The sequence below is a fragment of the Petaurus breviceps genome, unplaced genomic scaffold (genome assembly GCF_028583685.1).
Source record: "Petaurus breviceps papuanus isolate PSGF00001 unplaced genomic scaffold, PetGlider_PUasm1.0 37, whole genome shotgun sequence".
Lineage (NCBI taxonomy): Eukaryota > Metazoa > Chordata > Mammalia > Diprotodontia > Petauridae > Petaurus > Petaurus breviceps.
In genome coordinates this window covers 29,832,844-29,860,752 of record NW_027186296.1, presented here as the reverse complement: position 1 = coordinate 29,860,752, position 27,909 = coordinate 29,832,844, and the positions used below count along the sequence as shown (strand labels likewise).

Genomic DNA, 27,909 nt, shown 5'->3' with positions numbered 1-27,909 from the left:
CTTTCGGTAGCTGTGGAACAATGGTTACATTCACATTTTCCATGACATAGTATGTGGATAAATAAAATCCTACTGTGATTGTGATATGGAGATGACCCTGGTCTATCATGGGCTTTTTCAGAAGAATATGAGCTCCAGAAGGTACTACCACACCAGAAACATGAGGCAGACTGTCTGTCTTTTACCTTAGGACTAGAACCCAGTTAAGTACAAGGAACTTCTTGACCTGCTTGACCACAGGGTAATAAATTTTTAATTTAATACAATTCCTCAAGCTGAAATTGAACTAAATTGGGTACTAAGGCATGGAAGGGTTGGGATTTACATCTGTAGATAAAATAATCCACATTGATGGAATCAAAGGTATTTGATTTATTGAAATACACTATGGGTTATAAGAAGCAGCTATTCTTTGGGAGACAAATGGCTTAGAATAGTTATTACTGACTACTGAGCTTAATATAAACTTTAATGCTTGAAGGAAAGATGATTTTGCTGGTGTCCACAACTTTGTATCCCTAAATAACACATTTATTAATGTTAACCAAATGTTAGAGCACTTAGGGATGAAAGGATCAAAGCCCTTATTTTATCCAGATTGAGGAAATTGAGTGTCAGAGAGACTTAGGTAACTTGCCCAAGGTCTATTGTATCAAAAGGTCCAAAGCAAGGTTTTCTTTCTCCTAGGAACCTGCTGTTAGAACTGTTTTAGAATGTTTTAGACTCCTTTTATGTCGTCATTTTAGTTTGTCATTTAACTTTCCACGTGTGTCTTAACTTCCCAGTAGGCTCCAAAATTATTTAGACTATGGCTTGTTTTTCCTTCAACAATTAGCAATATCCCTTAGATATACACAGGTTCTCTAAAGAAAAAAAAACCTGTGGATAAAAATAAATGTTTTAGAAAAAGACATTTAATAAGTATGAGGCAGCTGGCATAGAGGATGGAGAGATGTCCTCAAAGTCAAAAAGACCTGGGTTCAAGTCTTAGCTCTGACATATTGACTGTGTGAACTATGGCAAATGACCCAACCTCTCAGCACCCTGAGAAGCTCTCTAAGACTATAAATTACACAGCAAGTGTCACTCCATATTTCTAGAGGAAGTTTATTCCTCAGTGGTAGCCCCCTACACCAATGAAATCACAAATATGGTCCAAAAAAAAATACGAGAAACTTCAAAAATAGCAAATTCCAGCCTAAAATGTGGGGACTCCTTGGGCAAAGTTTAACCAAAGGGACTGCCATTTGTCAAAATATGCTTTTGTGGAACTTTAGAGGTTGGTGGTAATAATATATACTCTTTGGGGGAAGCTAGGTGGCACAGTGAATAGAGCACCAGCCCTGGAGTCCGGAGGACTTGAGTTCAAATCCAGCCTAAGACACAACACAAAACTAACTGTGTGACTTTGGGCAAGTCACTTCACCCCAATTACCCTACCTTCCCCCCTCCAAAAAGCAAAATAAAATAAAATAATGTACACTCCTTGATGATAGGGACTAATTTTACTTTTTTTGTATCCCCAGTGCTTCTGGCACATAGTAGGTACTTAGTAAATACTTGCTGGTTTGACTTGACTTGAACTGAGCTAAAATGAAATTAATTTAATTAAATACCAACTATTCAAGTCTTGTCCTATTCCCTAAGGTCTCTCTCCCCCATTAACACAAAATCCTTAAAGAGAGGGACATAAAATTATGTAACTCTGGTGCTAAGAACAACGTTTTAGGATATGGAAAGGTTTAATACTTATGGACAGACTGACTACAAAGCTGATGTGTTTATGTCAGGGCCACTAAAAACAATATAGCCCATAATAACCTTATTCCCCTTATTTTTCAGGAACCCAAGGCTTCCCTTTAAATAGTTCATCTCTCTAATTTGATAAAAACCAATTAGTATAATAAGAATTAAGAAGACTGAGCCTCTGAGAAAGAGATAGATTCTGTTGCTTTCCATATTTGCCTCATTTTTCTCTACATAGAAAAATCTTCAAAGTCTGACTCTGTTCCTTCAGAGTAGCATAGAAATGATCCTGGACTCTCAAAGGCAATACCAGAAATCATAAGATCTGGAAAGTCCTCAAAGCTCAGAGTACAACCTAACAACATTAGCTCTCTTCTAAGAACCAGTGTAGCCATGTTGGGAAAGGCTCATTCCCAAGTTGGCCACCATATGATGAATTTTTCCAGAACACCTCTGTGTAAGGTACTGAGAAGCTATAATTTGCCCCAGTTTTGAAAGTATCCATACCTACTAAATGAGATCTTTGAATCAGTGAAGTGCTGTACCAATAAATACATTTTTTAAAATATCACACAAGGAGTACCTAAAATGCAAAATTATTGGAAAACATTTATTTTGCAGCTAACAAAGTTAGCTGAATACATAGCTTAACTTTAGCCTGCAATAATATTGTGTAACCAATATGCTAAATTGTTTGATTTGGAGGGACTTAAGATTAAGTACCTTAAATTGCCCTTGAAATGTCTACCCTCTTCAAGATGTACTTATGAGGTTGCTGCAACCTCCAGGATGCACAAAATGAAAATGTTATTTTAAAGACCAGCTCATAAAGTTTCTAGAGCCAGCTAGCTTATGCTTTTGAGCAGCTTCAACAAATTCTATTTTGATAAGCAAAACAGATACAGGAACAATGTAGAAGGTATGGAAAACCCCTGGGATAAGGTGTTACTGATCTAAGGAAATGCAGAGAAAGAATTAGCTCAAACTGTCATTACTTCATATTACATGTATCTTTGACATTTCCAAGGGGCCTGCCTGCCATTGAAATAAAAACTTTCACCCTTTTAAAAAAAAGTTTAGATTTCTCTAGAATGAGATATTTTATATTCAAGAAAGCATAGTTACATTTGGGGGTATATTTGGGGAATTAATATTCATTTGGTCGCTTAAAAAAATTAAACAAGCACAAAATATAAGTTTAAGGGGAAAGGGTAGGAAATAAAGTACATGTGATTCATCTGTAAATGCATTCATTTATTTATTCAAACATTTATTAAACACCAACACAATCCCCAAACACTAGGCCCTGGGGACATAAGAATGAAAAGGACATAGTCCCTACCCTCAAAGACTCTATTCCTTATAAGGAGTGGAATAAATACCCAAAGAACTTTAATACAATTAGCATATGTTGTGTGAAGAAGGGAAGTATAAACAAAGCATTCTGGGAGAATTGAAAAAAAGATGACTTTTAGAGGGAAAAAGGGGAGGAGAATTCTCAACTTACCATTTGCAGCCAAATATTGGTGGTTAAAACTTGATTCTTTTCATCCTGAAAAAAAAAATAGAAAAAAATTGGTTAGATATATAGGGATGAGAGCATTGTTCATATGTAACTTATTTGATTTCTTTAATAAGTCAAATCATAGGCTACCATGGCCCAAGGAATTTAACACCTAACAGCCAACCTCCTGGTGATGAACCTCTCCCATTTGAGTTAGGTTGGCCCTTGGACAAACCCTGGAGTCAATCTGATGCTGAGTTAAAACTTTTGCCTAAGAATTGGCATAAGAAATATCACTGAGACCAGAAAAGTATGTGGGATGAAAGCTAATAGATGAATAGTCCAAATGCTCCATTGGTACCCTAGAAATGCTGAAAAGAAAAAAAAAAACTAGAGACTCCAAGGATGTCAGATGGATAGTCTATGAAGGATCTATGGGAGAGTATATACAGGAATCTCGTTGGATAAGAAGGCACAGATGGGCTGCAATCTGCACAGAGAGCATATCCACAATCCATGAAAGCACAGATCTTTTAAACTACCAAATATGTCAACTCATTTATTCCCTTCTTCATAAAGCAATGGAGGAACATATTCTCTTTAGATATACTCTGATGCAGTTGATCATCTTAAGGTCTTAATCAATCATCATCCAAATGGCTCATTTAAACCAAGACCACAGTATGATATAGATTTCTTATTGATATAAGGAGTAGGAGAACACACAAGGTACTGTGACCAAAGTGTGATATGATGCCATGGCAATAGAGGAAATGAGACAAGAGGCAGGGGAGGTTAAAGAAAAGGAGGGGAAAGAAGAAAAGGGAAAGGGAGAAGAGGGTCAGCTTAAAAGTGAATCAGGAGTCAATTAGCAATAATTGTCATCATCATTCATAAGGTACTAATTAAATTATGACTGTGGGGAAGCAGAGCCAAGATGGTAGAGTAAAAGCAGGGACTTGCTTGAGATTTCCCCCAAACCCCTCCAAATACCTGTAAAAATGACTCGAACAAAAGAACGCACAAAATGACAGAGTGAAACAAATTTCTAGCCCAAGACAACATGGAAGGTTGACAGGAAAGGGCTGTTGCACCAGTCTGAGAGATGCATAGTCTAGCACAAAACACTCCAGCACATACCTGGCCCCAGCAAACCCAGAGCAGGCTTCAGGGCAATGAATCACTGGCAGCTGAGGTGATTTCCAGACTTCTCAACCCACAAATACAAAAGATAACTTAGAAGGTCATTAGTAAAGGTCTGTCAGAACTGGCTGAAAGAGGAAAACAGTCTGGCCCTAGCCCCAGGGCTGAGGCAGCAGCAGCTGCTTCCAAATCTCTCAGTCCACAGATGGTGGCAGGATTGAGTGACTGAGCAGAAGGGGACTGCAGGGATCTCTTGCTGGTGATGAGGCAGGATTCTCTTGCTTTTCCCATGCTTGGATCTTGGCAGCAGTCCTGGGTGGTGGTCCTGGGACAAGGAGCACTGGCATGGAGGATCTTGTGGTGTGATGGAGAGGGAATCCTCTCATGGTTACAAGGAAGAAAGAGTGCTTGTGATCACTCACAGACCACAGCACAGACCAGGAGAGGAGTAAATTCTTCTCCTTTCATCATAAAAACTTGGAAGAACTGAAAATTTACAGCTCCCTAAAAATATCTCTGAAAACAGCTGCACAAAACCCCTGAATCTTAGGACAGTACACCCTCCACACTGGAAGCAGAGTCCTACCTTAACAAAGAGTTTAAAAAGTCAAGTAATTCACTGGGAAAATGAGCCAACAGTATGGGGGGGGGGGGAGATCAGACTATAGAATCTTACTTTGGTGACAAAGAAGGTCAAAACATACAACCAGAAGAAGACAACAAAGTCAAAGCTCCTACATCCAAAGCCTCCAAGAAAAATATGAATTGGTCGCAGGCCATGGAAGAACTCAAAAAATATTTTGAAAATCAAGTAAGAGAAGTAGAGAAAAAGTTGGGCAGAGAAATGAGTGAAACTATGACTGTGGGGATAATGATAATAATAACTTATATTTCTATGGTACTTTAAGATTTATAAAGGACTTTCCTCACAGTAATTCAGTAAAGTAGGTGATGTAGACATTGTCACCCCCATTTTACAGATGAGGAAGCTGAGTTTCAGAAAAGTGGTTTGTCCACAGCTGCACAATGAGTAAATATCAGATCTAGAATATGAGACAAGGGAAGGGGAAGGGAACAGGCATTTATTAAGCACCTACTATTTACCAGGCACTGTGCCAAGCACTTTACAATCTATTTTACTTTACTTTATGATCTCTTGGTCATTTGATCAAAGATTCAAGCTGTCTGTAAAAAATAAACCATGTTGAGTAATAAATTCGTTGACATCTAAGAGAAAGAAGTGATCATAGCAGGCTGGAGTTTGGGTAGACTTCGTGGAGGAGGTAGGAACTGAGAAAGAATTAGGTAAGCCAATAAGAGCACGGAAAACATTCCAGAAATGTGAGCAGCAGGAACAAAGAATAAGAATAAAAAATCCATAGAAGCAAAAATAAACATGGAATATAAGTTCAACTGAATTCAAAAATTGTTTATTAATCATCTAACATATGCATTCAATGAACTGGGTTCTAGGAACATAAAGGCAAAATGAAACAATCTCTGATGACAAGGAGTTTAACACTGAAAAGAGTAGGATTCTGCAAGTGCACAGAGAAGAAAACTCAAGGTAGTTTGAGGAGCCTGGTATAGGGGGAAGAATACAGGATTTGGGTATAAAGGAGCTGGACAACACAGCTCTGAAGCTTACAACCTCTGTAAACCACAGAGCACATTACTTGACCTTTCTGGGATTGGTTTACCTCACCTATAAAATGAACAAGCAGCTAGATGGCTCAGTGGACAGAGTGGTGGACCTGGAGTTAGGAAGACTCATCTTCCTGAGTTCAAATCTGGATTCAGATACTTACTAGCTGTGTGACCCTGGGCAAGTCACTTAATCCTGTTTGCTTCAGCTTCCTCATCTGTAAAATGAACTAGAGAAGGAAATGGCTCCAGAATCTCTGCCAAAAAAAGCCCAAATTTAAGTATACACTACTGAACCTGATTTCTTTAACAGAGAAGTAACAGGATGAGAAGGGACAAAGAATGAAGATGTTATTAGTAAATTGGAGCAGGACACTCCTGAAACAACTAAATAACAACATAATCCCTTCTAGCTCCATGTCTATGGCTCTGGGAGAAAGACAGAATGAACAACGGAACTGGTAGTGGGGAGATCAAGCAAGATTTACAAAGGAGATGACACCGGAGCTGAGCCTTGTTTAAAAATAATAATAATAATAGGGTTGGCTAGGTGGCGCCGCAAATAGAGCACCAGCCCTGGAGTCAGGAGGACCAGAGTTCAAATGCGGCCTCGGATACTTAACATTTACTAGCTGTGTGACCTTGGGCAAGTCACTTAACCCCAATTGCCCTGCCTTCCCCCTCCAAAAAAGCAAAATAGTAATAGTAAGGCTACTGATGGGCAGAAAAGTAGAGTGAAGGCATTGCAGGACTACGGAAGAGCTGGTGTAATGCACAGAAGCAAGAGATGAACTTTATTCGGGGAGCAGCTAGTAATATAATTTGGCTAGAATGCAGAATACGAGAAGGAGAAAAATCTGAATAGAAAGGTGGCGGCGGGTTGCAGAGATCAGAAGAGGAGATGGTGGAGGAGGATGTTTGGGAGCCAGTAATGGGGAAATTCAGGTCAGGTTTCAATGAGTCGGGCACTTGAGTTTGACTGGGAGGAGTAGAAGCTCACTCAACAGGCTAAGAGGCAGAAGAAGGACACGCTTCCTACACCTCACTCCCACATGTGATCCAGTGACATTGGCCTCCTTGCTGTTCCTGGCACAGGGCACTCCATCTTCTGACTCTGGATTTTTTTCACTGACTTCCCCTCATGCCTTGAATTCTCTCCCTCCTTATCTCTGTCTCCTAGCTTCCCTGACTTCCTTCAGCCAAAATCCTACGTTCTACAAGAAATGTTTCCCAAACCCCTTAATGCTAGCACCTTCCCTTCAAGATTATCTCTGATTTAGTCTATCTATATCCTATTCCTACATAGTTGTTTGCATGTAGTCTCCCCTCCCCCAGTAGACTATAATCTCCCTGAGAACAGGCCCTTTCTTTGTATCCTTAGCTCTTAACACAATGTTTGCCACATAGGTACTTAATTAATACTTTTTTGGGAAGCAATGGGGGGGCCAGGTTTTGACCGCCCAGGGTCATACCTCTAATAAGTGTGGGGCTGGATTTGAACTCGGGTCCTCCTGACTCCAGGGCCAGTGCTCTATCCACTGCACCACCTAGCTGCCCTTACTTTTTATTTTTTAGACTTGATGTACTTAATAAATACTTGTTCATAACTTGGTTCTAACATTACAGATATAAGAAAGACAAGAACACAGAAGATGTGTTTGATGAGGCTGGAAGGTACAACAGCAACAGGAAGGAGTATAAGGTAAGGTTTGAAAGGTTAAGCCACTACCAGAATGTAGAGGTCTTAACAGCCAGTCAAAGAAGCTAGAAATTTAAGTATATACCACTGAGCCACTGAATTTTTTTTTTAACAAAGTAGCAGGATTAGAAGGGACAAAGACAGTTATTAGCAAATTGGAACAGGAAATCCTTGACCATGACTAGTTAGGAAAGTTTCTCACCTATCTGAAGTGACCAACCCACTGTCATTATAACTTTGCTGGAGTAGAAGGAACTCTCCAAGATTCAGGGGAGCAGATTCGGCTTCTCCCTCTCAAGGGCAGAAGACCAAGAGATGAATGGTCACATAAAGGACACATAAAGGCACTTAATCCCAAAATCTTTTGTAAAGTGTGTGTTTCTCAGGGCCAGGTGGCACAGTGAATAGAACACTGGCCCTGAAGTCAGGAAGAACTGAGTTCAAATCTAGACTCAGACACTTAACACTTACTAGCCGTGTGACCTTGGGCAAGTCACTTAACCCCAATTACCCTGCCTTCCCCCCTCCAAAAAAAAAAGGTGAAAAAAATTGTGTGTTTCTGAAGGAAGTGGAAAAGGTCCAAATATATCTAGAGAAAATGGTTGTTTCTATCTCATAGTTCTCTCCTAACTCTAGGGAGGAGGCCTGGGATGGAGTTGGAAGAAAGGATAACTTTTTTTTAATTTTTTTAAATTTGTAAATGGATAATTATGTTACATAAGCAAAAGAAAATTGAAAGCTGAGCATACATAGTTTTTATATTATAACCAAAATAAATCTTACAGCCAAGTAAATCTGACCTACTTGATGATATACATCATGATTATTACACTGAAATTTAATCAAACATATATGTTAAGCAATTTTCACACCTTAATTCTTCCAAAGATCTATGCTTTCATCAGTATAAAATCCCTCCGTTCCCTGGGAGATTGTTTCAGAAATTTCTATGAGGGAGATAGCATGATACAGTGGAAAGACCACTGAACCAGGAGTCACAGGACAAGAGTCCAAATGCCAGCCATGCCACTTAGTATCAGCATGACCTCTGGCAAACCAGTAGGAGGGGGACCAGATTTAGAGTTAGAGGATCTGAGTTCAAATCCCAAGATCCTGTGTGACCTTGGACAAGTCACCAAATGTCTCTATTTCCTTGTCCTTAAAAAAGAAGGGATTGGACTAGATAACTTCTGCTGTCACCTTCCAGTCCTAAAATGATTATCTCATTCTATCGCTTAAAAAAACCATCTTCAGGTAATGGGTCAGCCTCCTAGAACTGAACCATTCTTAATTTAGCTAAGCTGGTACACAGAGAACAGATATCTATCATTCCCATGTTTGGAAGTCTTTTCTTCCTCATCATCTCTACCTCCTGGCTTCATTCAAATCTCAGTTAAAATTGCACCTTCTATTCAAGGGTGCCCCTAAAGTCTGGACACATAGGAAATTTCATTAATTATGAATATTTTCAAGAAACGAAATGAAGTTTTCAGCATTTTACTTAATTAGCATAAATGAGATTTCATAGGAAGACATAGGAAATCTCATTGATTAAATGAACTTAATCTCATTAATATGAAAAATAGTCTCCAATAGCTAATGAAAACTTTTATTCCATATGAAATTGTCATGGTTAAAATTTATGCTAATTAAATAAAATGTTGTTGAAAATTTCATTCATTTCATTTCTTGAAAATATGCATAGTTAATCAGATTTCCTATGTGTCCAGACTTGAGGGACACCCTGTACCAGAAGTATTTCCTGATCCTCCCTGGGTTAATGCCTTCCCTCTGCTGTTTAGCTCCAGTTTATCCTGTATATATCTTGTTCATACATAGCTGTTTGTATGTTGTCTCCACTGATGGACTAGGAGCTCCTTGGGAGCCGGGATTCTCTCTGTGTCTTTCTTTGATCTAGTGCTCAGCACAGGGTCAGGCACATAGTTTTTTTCTCTCTGTATATTCCCAGAACTCAGCACAGTGACTGGCACATTTTATTGTTCAGTCATTTTTTCACTTGTGTCCAACTCTTCATGAGCCCATTTGGGTGTTCTTGGCAAAGATACTGGAGTGGTTTGCCATTTCCTTCTCCAGCTCATTTTTCAGATGAGAAAACTGAGGCAAACAGGGGTAAGTGACTTGCCTAGGGTCACACAGCTAGTAAGTGTTTGAGGCTGGATTTGAACTCCAGAAGATGAGTCTTCCTGACTCCAGGTCCAGTGCTCTGTGCACTACGGCGCCACCCAGCTGCCCCATAGTGAGATAGCACATAGTAATAAGTGCTTTCTGATTGACTAAAAGGTTTCTGACCTAAAGGGTCTTTCCTTTGACTCAGAATTACCACTGCTGGGTAATATGCCTCATTGAAATAAAAGTCAAAAAGAATGGTCCCATATACCCCAAAATATGTGTAGCAATACATCCTACAGTAGCAATGAACTGGAAACAAAGTTGTCATGATACAAATGCAGGAAAGTTTAGAATACCAATATTCAAGTACAAGGAAACATGGAGCCCACAAGACAATGAGGGAAGTCAGCTTTATTGAACGAAGACATAGACTGAAAGAGTGATCAGGCAAGAAGGACAGAGGGCAGTCCACTGAGGTCCCGGATAGAGTTAGGTCCCCTAATAAGACCCTGGAGGGAATGGGGTGCCCTCTCCCCTCCCCCACTAAAGTTTTCTGGATTTTCATAGGGTACTTTGCTATGTCTAGCAGGAACAGGCATTGGGGAATGGGAATGAGGAGCCTGAATCTGGGGATTGATGTTCATTCATGCTACCAGAGGGAAGAAAGTCTCCAGGAGAAACAGAGGCTAACAGATATTCAAACTCCCAACTAGCAAAAAAGGAGATTTGGACTCTTTTCACTGACCTTACACTTACAGGGTAACTCAGTTTACCTGTCAAGGGGTTTTGAGCTTCTTCATTTAAAGGGGTCAGAAGGTTACTTGAAGTCACTATTAAAGTAAATAGCCATTGATGGGGAAAGGAGGTGGCCAAGTGGTCAAAGTGCAGGAATTAGCATCAGACATTCAATTCAATAAGAATTTAACAATTCTATTGCTACATGCTAAGCATAAAGAGACAAAATGAAAAACAGTTCCAGGTCTCCAAAAAATTACATTCAATCAATCAATAAACATTTATCAAGCACCTAATATATGCCTAGCCCTAGAAATACAAGTACAAAGAATGAAACATTCTTTTTTCTTTTTTAAAGCAATAGGGGTTAAGTAACTTGCTCAGGGTTACATGGCCAGTTATTTCTGGGTGTGGTGCTGAGTATCTGAGCCCAGATTTGATCCCCAGGTCATCCCGACACTGGAGCTGGCGCTCTTACTTGCTGAGCCACCTGGCCGCCCCTAAGCAATTGGGGTTAAGTAGCTTATTCAAGGTTACACAGCCAGGTGTTTCTGGGTGGGTGCTAAGTGTCTGAGTCCGGGATTCGATCTCCAGGTCACCCCAACACTGGAGCCGGTGCTCTTATTTGCTGTGCTACCTGGCCACCCCAAAATGAAACATTCTTTACTCACAAGGAACTTACATATTAAAGGGAATACAATATTTTTTTTCACATAAACAAATAAAACATAGTTTGGGAAATAAAGAACACTTAACAGCTAGGGAGAAGATGTAGGTCCACTTCTTCCTCTAATACCTACTAGCTATATGACCATGGGCAAGTCTTTCTACCTCTCAGAAAGAGAGAGAAATCCTAGCATACTGGACCCAGCCCAGAGCTACTTAGGATCCTCTAGACCCAATACCTTTCCAGGTTGTTCTGACCTTACTGGCCTCCATAGTTTAAATACATAAACCCTTTTGGCTCTAATGTCTCCCCTTTGGGTAATAACAATGTGGCAGACAGTTGAAGGCAGAAGAGAATTTTACAAATTTGATTGTAAACGCAGCTAATGTAGAAATATATTTTACATGATTTCATATATATATATATATAATGAATATTGCATTTCTTGCTTTCTCAGTAAGTGAGGGAGAGATGAACAGAGGAAGAGAATGTAAAACTGAAAATTAAAATTAAAAATTTTTTTTAATTTAATTGTGAGAGATAAACAAGCTGGGGTATTACAGAGTTTGTGGGAAAACATCCTGCATCTATAGTAGTTCTTGCTCCCCATGATTTCTGTCCACAAACCTGACAATGAATACATATGGGTACCTACATCAAAAAGGTGTAAGACTAGAGCCAAGAGGAGGAAGAAAATGTGACAGAAGAATGCATTCTGGTCTGAGAGCCAGGAAACTAGAGTTATAGTTAGCTTTGCCACTAACTAGCTGGGTAACCTTGGGCAAGTCATGTGATATCTCCAGGCTCCAATTTCATCTATAAAACAAGGGGTCTGGGCCAGGTGTTCTCTAAGGTTCTTTCCAGCCAAAGACTTTCTCCAATTTAATAAATCATCAATGTATTCCCAGTGCTTAGCAGATTGTCAGTTTTCATAGTTCTGTGTACCAAGTCTCCCCCAACAGACAAACTGAAATGCTGTAAATTACTTTTGTGATGGACCATAGCTTAGATAAGCCAGTGATACATGGGATGTCATAGAACACAGGCACAATGTGGAGCTATTTATCAAATATCCTGTCTCTGTTCAGGGATACACCAGACAAACAGATCCGGTCCTAAAAAAGAGCTTCAAAGATTAAGGTGATGCTTCTTGTTTGAGAGAAATTCTACCATGTCTCAAGATTCTCTTTATTTAATTTAGAGGAAACTGAGCTGGCCACAGCCTTGATGCCTATCAGAAGGAAAGGTCCATTTTTTGCTGTCACAAAGGGCTGCAATTGGCCTCTCTGGCTCTGAGGTGATGCTGGGGCCTCAGGTTATTGTATGGCATGGGCTAAATAAAATAAGAATAAAATTCCAATAAACAAATCTCAGATCTAAGCAATCCCAGGGTCTAATACTGAGAGGAAAGGGTCCCCAGGCATAAGTAGCAAAAGAGGATTCTCACCTTGGAGAGGGATATTCTATTTTCTCCAAGAGTTCCAGCTGAGTCATGTTCCTGAGGACATCTTTCATTGTCAAGTGTGGGAGGCTCAGAGCCCAAAGAACATCTCCAGCCTCTTCCTGAGTTAACAATGCCCTCACCATTACTCAAAGAAGTCCTTGATTCTTCCCCATTCCATCAGTCAGGCAGGTGGTCAATAAGCATTTATTAAGTGTTTACCATGAAAAGCACCATGGATATGAAGAAAATTAAAAACATGGTCCCTGTTCTCAAAGAGCTCATATTATTCTAATGGTGGTAACAATAAGCAAAAATTATGTGCGATAAATGTGTGTACGTGTCTGTGTGTGTCAAGGCTTCAGCATGTACATACATATATGTGTGTATACATGTGTGTATTTGTATATGCATGCATACATATATTTATATATTTGTATATACATGTATATGTATACATGTGTGTATAGAAACATATATGTAGTTAATAGAGTTAATAGAAGGTGATCTGAGGGATTACCTTCTAAAATTAGAAGGACTGGGGTGTGGAAGACCAGAAAGACCTCCTGAAAGAAGTGGGACCTTCAATGCCTACCTTCAATTTCCAGTCTTCTTGAAGCAAAAGTTCTGGGGAGGGAGGAGGTAGATAGCAGCCTCTCTCTGTCAGAGACAGTGACTAGCCTCACAGTCTCAGTTTGCCAAACCTCAGTTTTCTCATCTGTAAAATGAGGATAACACCCGAGGACCACCCTCTGTGGTCCATGGAAATGCTGTTTCATGATGAAAACTGCACTACAGGCTAGTTCAACTGGTGGATAAGCACTTGCTATATGTCAGGCACTATGCTAAGTGTTGGGGAATACAAAGAAAGGAAAAATCAGTGCCTACCATCAGGGAGCTTACATTTTATTGGGGGAAAAAGTTACTTTAAAAAAAGTAATTCACAAGATTGTTGTAAAAAATAAAAAAGCTCTTTACTATGTGAACAGTGGTTAGAGAACTGACTAGAGAATCAGGAAGCCCAGAGTTCAAATCTTGCTCCCAACATACTGGCTATGTGACCCTGGGCAAGTCACTTAACCTCTTAGTAGACCAGGCAATTCTCTAAGACTATAAAAGTTACAGAACAGGTACCTATTTGCATTGCTAAAGGGAATTCCTTCATTAGGAGTTTCCTATACCAACAAAATAATGAAAACTAAAATAAGCATGAGCTATTTCTTTTAAGACCTTCACAGGGCTTGTGATTTCTCCAAGGGGTACAGAGAAGGAAGCAGAATCAATTTACACACACGATACTTTTTGCCTAAATAACCAGCTCTATGTGACTTTTATGCACCTGACGAGATTGAATTCAATATAAATAAATACCATGCCCCTGTTTCCCTTGGGTATTTTGATGTTTGAAATTCAAAATCTGCAGAAGAGCAATCATAATGACTCTGACTAGGTTTATTCTAGGCAACAAGGCCGGTTCCATCCATCAACGTCCACTACCATATTTAAAACACTCAGGTGCTACAGGAAAGTACAAAGTATTTTCTGGATCTTGCCCAGAAAGTGCTTACAATCCAGTTAATAGATAAAACCTACACGTGTCAAAATGAAAATTATTCATGGCACAAAACAGTATCCCTATGATGTCTACCCTACCCTTCCATTATGCCTCTGACACCCACTTCTATTAACAGTCCTCCTTTTTAAGGCACGTGACCTCCCCCCCACTCCAAAATCACTTAGTATATATTCCATATTTCCTTATATGTGTACACATCACTTCCTATCAATAATAGGTATTTTTTTCCTACATTTCTTGAGTCATTACAGTTGTGTCTGACTCTTTATGACACCATTTTGGGTTTTTTTGGAAAAGGTACTAGAACGATTTGCCATTTTCTTCTCCAACTCAATTTATAGATGAAAAACTGAGGCCCATAAGGTTAAGTGACTTAGCCATGGTTACACAGTTAGTAAGTCTCTGAGACCAGATTTGAACTCATAAAGATGAGTCCTCCTGATTCCAAGCCCAGTACTTTATCCACTGTACCACCTAGCTACCACCTGCTTTTCCTATAGACTAGGCCCTTATTCAATCCTTGTGGAATGCAAATGAATTTAATAGTGTCTACAAATACAACTCATTCAAAAAGAGCCCCAAAGAGCTGCTGTGAGCTCTGTTGTTCAGTAAAAGCCGCTGTATTCAGGGGTAGCATATTCCTACACTCCCCATCATTTCTGCCTCCAAATCAATTCCATTATCACCACTTAACAACCTTTCCTCTTTGGAAGTCCTTGTCCTCCTTTTGGACCACTTTAACAGTCTCCAGAGAAGGATGGCAGTAGGGTTCTTTCTTTCATTCATTCAACAAATATTTATTGAGCGTTTACTCTGTCACTATGGGTAAGAAACTATGCTAAGTGGTTGGGGAATAGTGGGCTAGGTCTGCCACTTGGACAGCACATTTCTTTGGAGGAGCACGCTGTCAAAAATGCAGTTCTACTTGGAAATTTAACATTGGTTAACTAAACACACATTTCTTGTTTAACACTCCCCCTTGGTCATCATGCATTTGAACCTGCTTTCTAATTTTCAACTTCTCTCATGTCCTGCTACAAGAACTTACTAAAATCAAAGAACCTTGAAGTGTCAAGAAACCTCATAACTCACCTAGTTCGAATGGTATCTGAAACATGATTATCTCCAAGAAGTAGACATTCAACCAATGCTTGAAAGATCCAGTGACGGGGAAATCATAAAGTCCATAGTTCAACCTTATTCCTCTATTCTTCCCCAGGCCATTCCCATCTTGCTGCCCCCTCCATGGTACTCTTTAGAAACTCCATTTTATAATAAGTAAGCACTCCTTTTTTCTCCGTCTTCTCCACGAAGGCTGCTTCTTCCCCATCACTCCTACTGAATTCTGGCTTTTCTCTTGCCCCACTACTTTCCTAGCAACCTTATCTAATGGTAGAAACTTCCCCAGATTCCTAAGGCCAATAGGAAGAAATACATTCTGCTCTTCCCTGAGGCCTCCAGGTCATTATTGCACCTGGTTGTTGTTCAGTTGTTTCATATATGTCCAAATCTTCATGACCCCGTTTGGTATCTTCTTGGCAAAGATACTGGAGAGGTTTGCCGTTTCTTTCTCCAGCTCATTTTACAGATGAGGAATCTGAATCAAACAGGGTTAAGTGACTTGCCCAGCGACACAAAGTTAGAAAGAATCTGGTACTATTATTCAAAAGCTTCTATTTTAAGTCACTGCCATCTGATTTTATCACTCTCTTCCCATCTATGCCACCATTTTGTACCTATCTTCAAGATCCCCATCTCCCTTATTATCTCATTCATAGGTTTCCTCTCCATACCAACCTCCACCATTTTCCTCCTGAATGCCACTATCTATGTTGACTCTTATATACAACTTACTATCATAATCCCTCAGCATCTTGAACTCTAGGTGCCTCAATTTCTATGTACTTCGACTACACATCAATTCAATCATACCTGCGAACTTATCATCACTCCAAATAGCTCCCCCTCCAAAATCTTGAACCCTGAAGTTTTACTCTCTCATCACAACTTTCCACCTCTTTCTTTCTCCCTTTCCTATGTTCTCACTAAATATACTCTTCGGTCTCATTGAAACCTCTGGGTCCTTGGCCCCTCCTTTATTCTACTAACCTGTAATTCTCATTAAGGCTTTATTTAACTCCTTAAACACTGTGGTCAACCATTTCAAAGATGCCATCACTATCACACTAGATTACCCTGCCCTCTTATCCTTCTAACATTCTAGCTTGCAAATCCCTAACCCTGAGTAATGCCCCCTTTCTTCATTCTCAGTCACTCATTCCTACTCCCAGGTTCCTGAACAATGCTGAAAAGTCACAAAACCCTGCCAATTGGATCCACTAAAACATATGCTATCTAATTTTAGCTGTTTAAAATTGATTTTATTCATAGCTTACTGAATACCTAACCTATTTCCCATAATGACTACCCCCAAGACTTTTCTACTAAGAGCATAAGCCCCCTACTTTCTTTTTTTTTTTTTTGGTCTTTATTAATTTGTTTACTTTTCGTTTACAAGATTCATTACCACGATTCCTTGAGTTTCAAATTTTCTCTCTCTCCCCCTTTCCCCCCCGCCATGGCGGTATACAATCAAGTATAGTATCTGCAAATACTTTCACATTAGGCATTAGTCAGGTTATAAAGAAGGATTGTATCAGATGGGATGAACAATGGGAAAGAGGAAACAAAACCAAACAAGAAAAAGAAAAAGATCAGGTACTTTGCTTCCGTTCAAACTCAGTTCTTTCTCTGGATGTAAACATCTCTCTCCATCATGAGTCTTTTGGGGTTGACTTATGAGTCTGGATTGCTGAGAAGAGTCCAGTTTATCAAAGTTGGTCATCACACATACATTGTGTCTGTAATTGTGTTCCTCCTGGCTCTGCTCTTCTCACTCAGCATCAGTTCATATAAGCCTCTCCAAGTAAATATCGAAGTCCATCTGCTGCTCGTTTCTTATAGCACAATAGTATTCCATAACATGCATATACCACAACTTGTTCAGCCATTCCCCAATTGATGGGCACCCCCTTAATTTCCAATTCTTTGCTACCACAAAAAGAGCTGCTATAAATATTTTTGTACATATGGGTCTTTTTCCCATTTCTATGATCCAAGCCCCCTACTTTCAACCAAACACCTTCATTTCTATCATGTTAAGGTCAAGACAACTAGATATAAATCCCCTCAACTTCTCTCTACCATAAATTCATTTTTATACAAAAATGATAAAATTAGAAGCTTAGAATAAAAGGGATTTTAAAGAAAATTCAATATGAGTTCAAAATTCAATTTTAAGAGTTTTTTTTTTCCTTGGCTCTGATATTACAAATCAATATATCCTTTCTAAGACTAATTCTTCCACTGGTGTGTTTGATCCCAGGCTCTTGCTTAGGGTATAAAGGAAGGATGGAGGTGAGAAATGCTAAAAGATAAACTTTCATTTCTTCCAAAGCTTGCCTAAGTTCCCCAAGCTAGTTCAGATTTTCCCATTTTTTTCATAACTACATTTTCAGAAAATGATTAAGTTGTAAATTGCCTCAGAGGTCATCATTTGACAGAAATATTTGTTGTTGAGTAAAGAAATTGAATCTAGTCCAACTTCTTGCCCAATGCTACAATCCCCTATACAGAATCCCTGACAGATGGCCATTCAGTCTTAGCTTAAATACTAACTGTGAGGGGATTTTACTGCCTTTGGAAGCAGCTGGTTCCACAGTTAGAGAGCTAAGAAGATCTTGATAGTCAGTCACAATCTACCACTTCATTACTTCCACTCATTACTGCTAGTTTTTGTCTCTAGAGCAACACAGAACAAGCCCATTTGCTCAACCATATGATGGGCCTTTCTAATATTTGAAGATAACTATTGGATCTGGGGAGCACCACCATTTTATCCCCAACCCACCCCCCAAAATATCTTTTCTCCATCTTAAACAATTTTCTTGAGCTTTGATGTAAGGCAAAACAAAAATAAAAACAAAAAATACCAATGCAGGAAGATGTTTAAAGCAGCCTATTGATCCCTGAGGATAAATTTTATACTGTGCTTCAAATTCGTTCTGCTACTCTTCATACAGTTATCCCTTCCACATTGGGGGAGAGGGGTGTTAGGGGTACAGTATCCCCTAGGATCTGGAAAATTCACATAAAATTTTTTGGCTCTCCCTTCATACAAGAGAAGAAGTCTAAATAATTATGGTATTAAAAGATAAAATATGTTGGTATTATACAATGCTAAATATATATTTTATGCATTTCTGAGTTTTTTATTATTTATTTTTGGTTTTCAACATTCATTTCCCAAAGATTTTGAGTTACAGATTTTGTTCACATCTCTCCCCTACCCTCTACCCCAAGATGGCAAGCATGCTGAATACCCCTTCCTCCAATCTGCGCTCTCTTATATCCCACCCAATTCCCCCCTCTTACTTTCTTATATGGCAAGATGAATTTCTATACCCCGTTGCCTGTATATCCATTTCTGAGTTTCAAAACATTTTCTATGTGGTCTGCTGGCTTGTCTTCTGAAGCTCCTACTAAACTCCCCCCAAATTCCCATTTAATTTCTCATGCTAACCCATGACATATCAAAACCATGATGGGGCAAGTTGCCATGTGGAAGGGATAACTGTATTTAGGAAGTGGATTCTAAAACACTTTTCTCATCTCAGGGACCTCAATGAATCTCCAGTGCAGTAACTTCTCCCTCTCTCCTTTTAAAGTAATTCTGGTAGCTTAGTAAATAAGATGTATTATGCATAACTTAATTTTCTCACAAGACTATGCTTGGTGTATTTAATTTATGAATATAGTCTCTTTAGACAACTATCCAGGTGGTATACATGGCTAGAACACTGGGCTTGGAGCCAAGAAGACCTGAATTTGAATCCAACCTCAAATACTTACTAGTAGTAGAACTCAGGGGAAATCATTTAACTTCTCTCAGCCTCATTTGTGTCATCTCACCAACGTCTTTTCTCATCAGTGGGGCTAATAATAGCACTTACCTCATGGGATTATTATGAGGATCAAATAAGATACTATATGCAAGACACATTGTAAATTTTCAAGCATTATGTAAATGCTTTAAGTTTTTTTTATATACTGTTGATCACCCTTTCTTCTTGGATACTCTCTCCTCTCTAGGCTTTCATGACCTTTCTCTCTCCTGGTTCTTCCTCTGCCTTTCTAATCAATATTTCTCAGTCTCCTTTATAGGATTTTCATCCAGGTCACATCCACTAATCATGAGTGTGGCCCAACTATCTGTCCAGGGCTTCTTCTCATCTCCCTCTATACCACAATCCTTAATGATAGCATCAGTTCCCATGGGAATTATCATCTCTTTGTAGATGATTTCCAGACCTATATATCTAGCCCTCCAATTTCACTTATCTCAATATTAACTACCTACTGGATATCTCAAATTGGATGTCTCATTAATATCTCAAATTCAGCATGTCCAAAACTGAACTCATTATCTTTGCCCCCAACCCTCTTCCTAACTTCTCTATTGCCTTCAAATGCACCAAAATCCTACCAGTCATGTAGACCATGCCTGCACAACATACACCTCGCAGGCCACTTGCAGCCTGCCAAAGGATTCCGGCCAGGTCAAGAAAAATGTGGAGGATATAAAAGAAAGTAAAGATGTAATGAATGTTTTGTCTGTGCCTCGCTTAACCCGCCTTCCCCTAGTCACTGTTGTGCCCATCATGTAACTTGGCAGGTGGGTTGCCACTAAGCACTCTCTTCTGCTTGTCACGTAACCCTTGGCAACCAACCATAGTCAGTCTGTCTCTAGTCTAAGAGGAGAGAGTCATATCTTTTGACTCTGTTTTCAGTTGTTACTAGAGTTAAACAGGGACAAAGTGAGTGCAGAAAAGTAATTTTTTTAGTATTAATGTGATTTCATGGTAAATAAAAATCTTACTTAATAAGTGCAATTAATGGATATTAATAGAAATTTCCTTTTTTTTAATATGGTTTATTTGCAAAAGTTTAATCATTAATTATACCTTTTCTTGGAAAGCGAGCCACTAAAAACCTATCCACAGCACCAAGAAGTTTAGCCTATTTTAATTCTGGCCCCTACCTATTGTAGTGTGGGTCTGATCTAGAGCCACAACCTGTTTCATTCATTCTACTCCTCACTCACATTCACCCCACTTATCCAATTTGTTACCAAGTCTTGTCCTTTTTACCTTCACAACATCTCTCATATATGCCCCCTTCTCTCCACAGCCATCACCTGGATGCAGATCCCAGCACCTCAAGCTTGGACAGTTGTAGTAACCATCTGCTTGGTCTTTTTGCCCCAGGTCTCTCCTCCCTCCAATCCATCCTCCACTCAGCTGCCAAAGTGATCTTCCTAAAAGCACAGGTCTTCCCAGGTCATCCCTTTACTCAATAAACTCTGATAGTTCCCTATTGCCTCCAGGATCAAATATAAAATCATCTCTTTAGCTTTAAGAGTCCCTCACAACATGACGCCTTCCTACCTTTCCCATCTTCTTACAATCACTTCTGTCAACATATTCAACAATACAGTCACACTGGCCTTCTTGCTGTTCTTTCCCCATGATACTCCATCACCTGACTCTATGCCTTTGCACTGACTGCCCCTCCTTCCTGGACGCCTCTCCCTCTTCACCTCTACTTCCAAATTTCCTGGCTTCATTCAAGATTCAGCTCAAATGCCTCTACCTTTGGAAAGAGGCCTTTCCCAGTTCCCTTCTTCCCCTCAACTGCTGGTGCCTTCTTCAAAGGTGACCTTCCATTTACATTGTACATATCTTGTGTGTGCGATTTTTTTGTGTGTTGTTTCTCCCATGAGAATGTGGTCCCTTTGAGGGCATGTTGTGTTTCTTCCTTCCTTCCTTTTTTTTTTTGCTTTTTGGAGGGCAATTGGGGTTAAGTGACTTGCCCAAGGTCACATGGCTAGTTAAGTGTTAAGTGTCTGAGGTTGGATTTGAACTCAGGTCCTCCTGACTCCAGGGCCGGTGCTCTATTCACTGAGCCACTTAGCTGCCCCCTCTTCCTTTCTTTATATCCTCAGTACTTGACACAGTGTCCTAACACTTAATAAATTCTTGGTGAATGACATTAGCTAAAATTACTATTATTAGAAATAAACATTTACTCATTGAAATTCCTTTGAAGTTTTTAACCATTGCTACCAATGCTAAACATTGATGTATAGTAAGACACCTAACATTTATCTTAGATCTTTTTTTTCCAGTGTCTATAAAATAAACAAAAACTTAAGAACAGGGAGACATCCTAGTAAAGCTGAGTAAAACAATGGAAGTTACATTTTTTCAGACACCATATTGTCAAGCAACTAAAGAAGGAAGTAGAAAAGACATTGAACTGAGTCAAGACTTATTTCTTCTTTTTTTTTTTTTTTTGCTTTTTAGAGGGCAATTGGAGTTAAGTGACTTACCCAAAGTCACATGTCTAGTAAGTGTGTCAAGTGTCTGAGGCCTAATTTGAACTCAGGTCCTCCTGACTACAGGGTTGGTGCTCTATTCACTGCACCACCTAGCCGCCCCAAGACTCATATTTTTTGTCCTGATTCTGCTGTGTGACATAAGAGCTAGAGTTTCCTCATAAAAAGGATCTCTAATGATCTAGCTCTAAAATTCTGCAATGCTATATATACAGAATATGCTAGGGTGAGGGCACTTAGGAATAAATGTTTGTATACATATGTGTGTGAGTGTTTAGTGCATGTGTGTATGTATCTGTCTATATATGTATGTGAGTGTGTATCTGCCAGCCTACAAATAGACTGAAAATAATCATGGAAATATGAAAAAGTTTCACGGATGGCTTAGTTGCAAGGAGAAAGGAAATTGGGCAGAAGTAAGACTAAGTTGGATGAAACACCATCCAGGGTAGAAATCAGGTTGGAGGAATCAATAATTAATCAATAAATAAAGAAACATTTATTGAGCCCTGATGGGTGATACGCACCATGATAGGTGCTAGGGATCTAAAGACAAAAGTGACCCAATCCCTGCTCTCAAAGAGTTTACATCCTACTCACCTGCTTAGTTCAGATGTCTGGAGGAGTAAAATGTTAACAGAAAAGGAAACATTCAAAGAAAGAGAATGCTGATTGTTGTGGTTGTGGTTGCTGTTGTTCAGTTGTTTCAGTTGTGTCCAAATCTTCATGACCCCACTTGAAGTTTTCTTGGCAAAAATACTGGAGTGGTTTATCATTTCCTTCTCCAACTCATTTTACAGATGAGGAAACAGGCAAACAAGGTTAAGTGACTTTCCCAGGGTCACACAACTAGTGTCTGAGTTCAGATTTGAACTCAGAAAGGTGAGCCTTCCTAACTCCAAGGGCCAGCTGCCTCTGAAGGAAGTGTTATTAATGTGTACTCCTTAAATTGCATCTAAGCAAAGGTTAGCACTAGATACATTGATGCTATTAATAGTCTTGTCTTATCACAAGGTATATAAGGAATGTGATGTTTCTACACATCCTGAGGTTTTAGAAGTAAGTGCAAATTGTCACTCCTACTTGTAACTTGGTAAAAAAAAAAAAAAAGCAATGCACGAATGGGGATCTTCCTCAACAATTGCCTTATGACTCTGTAGATGTCCTAAGGACTTATCTAAGGCACGTGGAGGTTGAGTAATTGCTCAGGTCACACAGATAATAAGTATCGAAAGTTTAGATAGGAGCCCAAACCTTTGACTCCAAAGGCACCACTGCCTTTTCAAGGGTAACAAACCACCGTAACATCCATGCTATGTGCCTCAGAAGGTCTCACAGTGATCCTCAGAGGATCTTTGTTGCCAGAAGATTAACTTCAAATCCCACCTCTAAAGTTTACTTTCTCCATCTCTCTCCCTCTGTCACTCTGTCTCTCTCTGTTTGTCTCTGTCTGTCTCTCTCTCTGTCTCTCTTTCTCTCTCTCCCTCTCTCTCTCCCTGTCTCTTTCCCTCTCTCCCTCTCTGTCTCTGTCTCTTTCCCTCTCTCTCCTTTTCTGCCTCCCTCTCTATGTCTCTCTCTCTTTCTCTCTCTCTGTCTCTCTCTCTCACTGTCTTTCTCTCTCTCTCTCTCTCTCTCTCTCTCTCTCTCTCTCTCTCTCTCTCTCTCTCTCTCTCTCTCTCTCTCTCTCTCTCTCTCTCTCTCTCTCTCTCTCTCTCTCTCTCTCTCTTTCTCTCTCTCTGCATGACCTTGGCTAAGATGCTTAATCTCTCTGGGCCCCAATTCCATATCTTCTGAGTGAGGTAGATTAACCTGGATGGCTTCTAAGGTCTCTTCAAGCACTAGATGAACTTATCTTACCAAAGCCAATTTGTAGATGCACCTGTGTTGAAGAGAGAGGTTCAAGAGGGGCAGAAGTAAACTCTTAACGATCAGCTCTGCCCAGTGTTGTCTGGGTCTGAGATGGACAAAAAAAAAAAACAAAAAACATGTGACCTTCTACTGAGGAAGAACCCATCACTTCCCTAGACAACTTAATTCTTCTTTTGGACAGCTCCAATTGTTAGGAAGCTTTCTTTACATTGAGTTTAAGTCTCCCCTTGTGCAACATTCATCCTTTGCTCCTAATTCTTCCCTCCTACACTAAGTTATCTAAAACTAATTATTTAGCAAACAGGCTAAGAACATAAAGAAGAGGCAGCAAGGTGGCAAATGAGAATCCAAGAACACCTGAGTTCAAACCCTGCCTCAGACTTTACTTGACTGTGTGAACCTGGGCAAGTCAATTTCCTCAGCTAAAAGTGGGGATAATATTAACATGTCTCACAGAGTTATAGAATCAATGAGATAACATAGTAAAACATTTTGCAAACCTTAAAGCACTATAAACATTACCTATCAGAAGCAATACACAAGCTCTAATGATGTTCAAACCATTGCTACAAGCCCATTTGGTGGTTTTCTTGTAGAGCAGTCTATAGAACAATTATGTCTTCTGGTTTAATTTATTGCAATGTTGATCTGGATATGATTCTGTTTTTCCAGTAATCAATATACTTGTTTGTTGGGCAAAGAGATGCATTTAGAGTACCAACAGTTAAATTGATGTTTGTAGCAGGTCTCAAAGCTGTGATTTTTTTATACCCTCCACTCCCCTTTTTCACCATTCTGCCACATCACTGCAGAAATGTAAGGGGGCCATATACAACTGAGGATGGTTTTGCCACTTTATCTGCTTCATGGGTTTCTGTGGCCAAAAAAATTCATCACCTAGCAGCCAACGTTCTGGTAATGAGCCTCTCTCTGCACTTAGCGAGGCTCGTCCTTAGAGAACAGTCTGTCACCAGGATGGGACTCCCAGCCTTTGCAGCTCAGTAACCCTGCCAGTTTTGGTACTTCATAGATATGTCCTTCAAGAACACAAAGTCACCTCTATGCTAAAGGAGAACTATGGGGAGTAATATACAGGAGTACCTTGTTTTAAATGCTTTATTTTTTATTTTAAAGGAAACCAAAATATAACATTTAAGTATTTTTCCAGGGAAAAGTTCTTAGGACAAATTAATAGAAAACAAAATAAAAGCTTTCATTCCCTGCCCCCTACACACACACACACACACACACACACACACACACACACACACACACTGCCCAGAACAGAATCCTAAGGCTTTAGGTTTAGAATTGGAAAGGACCTTAGAGGCCATTGAGTCCATTTACAAATGAGGAAACTGAGACGAGAAGAGTTAAGTGGCTTGTCTAGGGACATAAAGCCAGTGCACTGGGAAGGACAAACCCAGGTCTTTCTGGCTCCAAGTTCAGTGCCTTATCTCTTATTCCACGCTACTCTAATCTACCACATTCATATCCCTAATTGTAAATGTAAACATCACCCACCTGACAGCCACCAAACATTTTACATCTGTTATTTGGGAAAATGGGAGAAATGTTTCTAGAATCTATAGCAAGTCAGGAAACAGATGTGGCCCATGGTGTTTGGAACCTGTCTTCTCTAGCTCATTATTTTCCTTCAGTGATTCAGGCAGTCTTGCTTTTATTCTACACTCTTCAACCTGAGCTTGGCTCTTCATATCTGTCCTAATATCTCTCATTACTGGTATCCCAAAGGCACAGACCTCCCTAGTTGCCAGATCACTAAAAAAACTTGAATTGTTGGGTTAGGGTTTTCCTTTTTTTTAACTCGGAATTACAAGTGTTATGGTTCTAGCTCAGAATTCCCAATATTATTTGAAAGCACTGATAACCTGTTCCAGCAAGCAAAGCTATTCAGCATTTGCTGCCTCAACTTATTACAGCTTTGCTAAAAATGGGATTCAGACGTTCAAGATGTTCTACTTATGTGCCCTCCCTTCTTTTAATTATGTATATAACTCCATTTCTTGGAGAAAGGCTTTTTTGGTTTGGGATCTCAATTACTACCTATCTAATTAAAAAGCTTTTTCTTTCCAACATTTTAGAAAGAACTGTCTTTTAATGAAATGTTGAATTCCTGAGGAGCATGGGGACATGGGCCTGAAGACAGGAGTTGTTTTTTTTTTTTCTGTAATTAACGAAGAGCTAACAGCCAACAACAGAAAGCTACAGTGATAACTGGATTAAGAAATCATTCCCTTGGGAAGAAAGGCATTCATAGGAAGCTAAGCTCTATTTAAAAAAAAAAAAACAGGGGCAGCTAGGTGGTGCAGTGAATGGAGCACCAGCCCTGGATTCAGGAGGACCTGAGTTCAAATCCAACCTCAGACACTTAACACAAAAACTAACCATGTGACCTTGGGCAAATCACTTAACCACAATGGACCTCCAAAAAAAAAAAAAAGCAAACAACAAAATAACAGTAAGCAATACTTGAAACTCCAGGACAAAAAAATATCCTTCAGTACACCATTTCCATTAATTCTGAATGAATTAAAAGTGAATAGAGATAGCTGTAGGCAAAATTGCAAATTCTCTGAGACTGATTCATTTTTGTCCTTGTACCCCTAGAACAATGGTTCTTAGGCTGGGGTCCATGAATTTGTTTTTTAATGTTTTGACAACTGTATATCAATATAATTGGTTTCCTTTGTACTCCTGTGCATTTTATTTTCTGCATTTAAAAACAACATTCAACTGGGGTGGGAGGGGGAGGCATAGATTTTAACAGAATACCAGAAGAGTCCATGATACAAAAAAGGTTAATAATTCTTTTCTAGAGACTAATATAGTGTCTGGAGTATTAGGAGGTGTAAAATAAATGCTTAATAGATGAGGAAATTGAAGTCCAAAGTGGGTAAGTGATTTGTCTACAGTCACACAACTATTACAGCAGAATCAGACTCTGCAGCCAGGTCCTCTGACTCCAAATCCATGGTCCCTCCATTGCTCTACACTGCTTAAAACTGTAAAATGCCAAAACATAAGGATTCTTGGGAGTGGACAATTCTAGTTTATTCCAGGTCATGAGGCCTAAATTACCTGAACAAGTCTGTTAATCATATCCCTCCCTTCAAATTACCTTTTCTTACTAAGCACGTGGAAAAAGTAGAGGCTCTGGAGTCAGAGGTAGTTGAATCAAATCCCATCTCAATATTTACTGTCTATGTGACCTTAGGCAAGTCACTCAATATCCCTGACCCTCAGTTTCCTCATCTGTCAAGTAAGGCAGTGGTACAAGATGGCTTCTAGGGTCTCTTCCAGCTCTAGTCCTATGTATGATATTCCTCCTTTAAACTAACCTTCTCACCTGTCTACCTCCCCAATACTACTAAAATATATAGAGACATATGTAAATACATACTGTATATACAGGTCTTATAGGAGAGACAGAGAAAGAGAAGGCAAACAAACAGAGGGAGAAACAGAGAGAGAGAGAGAGAGAGACGGAGAGACAGAGACAGAGACAGAAAGAGAGAGAGAGAGAAAGAGAGAGAGAGAGAACAGAGGGGGAGAGAGAGAAAACTGAAATGAAACCTGCAATTTCATTGGTATAAGGAACACCTTAGTGGAGTGTTCTACCCTCTACTAACACAAATTGACACTTTATGTATATGTGTGTATATATATACATGTATGTATGTATATATACATATATATACACACACACATATGTACGTGTGTGTATAATTTCCTATCATAATTAACATGATTTTTATTAGTTCTTCCTTCAATATTTCAAAGATTAAAGATTTTGTTGGAGTGGGTACTCTCTCCACTGATCCAAGTGAAAAGCTTCCTATTGGCTTAGAAGACTTCATGACTGGGGTGGCTAGGAGGCACAGTGAATAGAGCACTGGCCCTAGAGTCAGGAGGACCTGAGTTCAAATCCGACCTTAGATACTTAAACACTCACTAGCCGTGTGACCTTGATCAAGTCACTTAACCCCAATTGCCCTTCCCCCTCTCCAAGAAGAATTTTAAAAAGACTTCATGACTTTCCTTTGCTAAAAACATTCAGAAATTTGGTTGCCAACATTCTGGGGTTGGGTCTTTCCAAATTTGGTTAGGTTGATCCTTAGTCCTGTGTTCAAAGCTTTATCATTGTATTGGGACCTGACAGAACTTGCTCTCTACCTGCATAGCCTTCAAGTACCAAGAGTCAACCAACTCCAAAAGATTCATGATGCAAAGTGCTATCTGCATACAGAAAAAGAATTATGGAGTCTGAGCATATTA

The 27,909-nt window shown here is 39.5% G+C and overlaps 1 protein-coding gene across 1 annotated transcript in view; it reads right to left on the bottom strand.

Moving 5' to 3' along the window:
- Positions 1–27,909, bottom strand: part of CHRNA7 (cholinergic receptor nicotinic alpha 7 subunit) — a 179,436-nt gene that overhangs the window by 88,435 nt on the left and 63,092 nt on the right. The window contains exon 3 of the mRNA XM_069098173.1: positions 3,254–3,298. Within this exon, the coding sequence (XP_068954274.1) occupies positions 3,254–3,298 (45 nt within the window). The remainder of the gene's footprint in view (positions 1–3,253; positions 3,299–27,909) is intronic.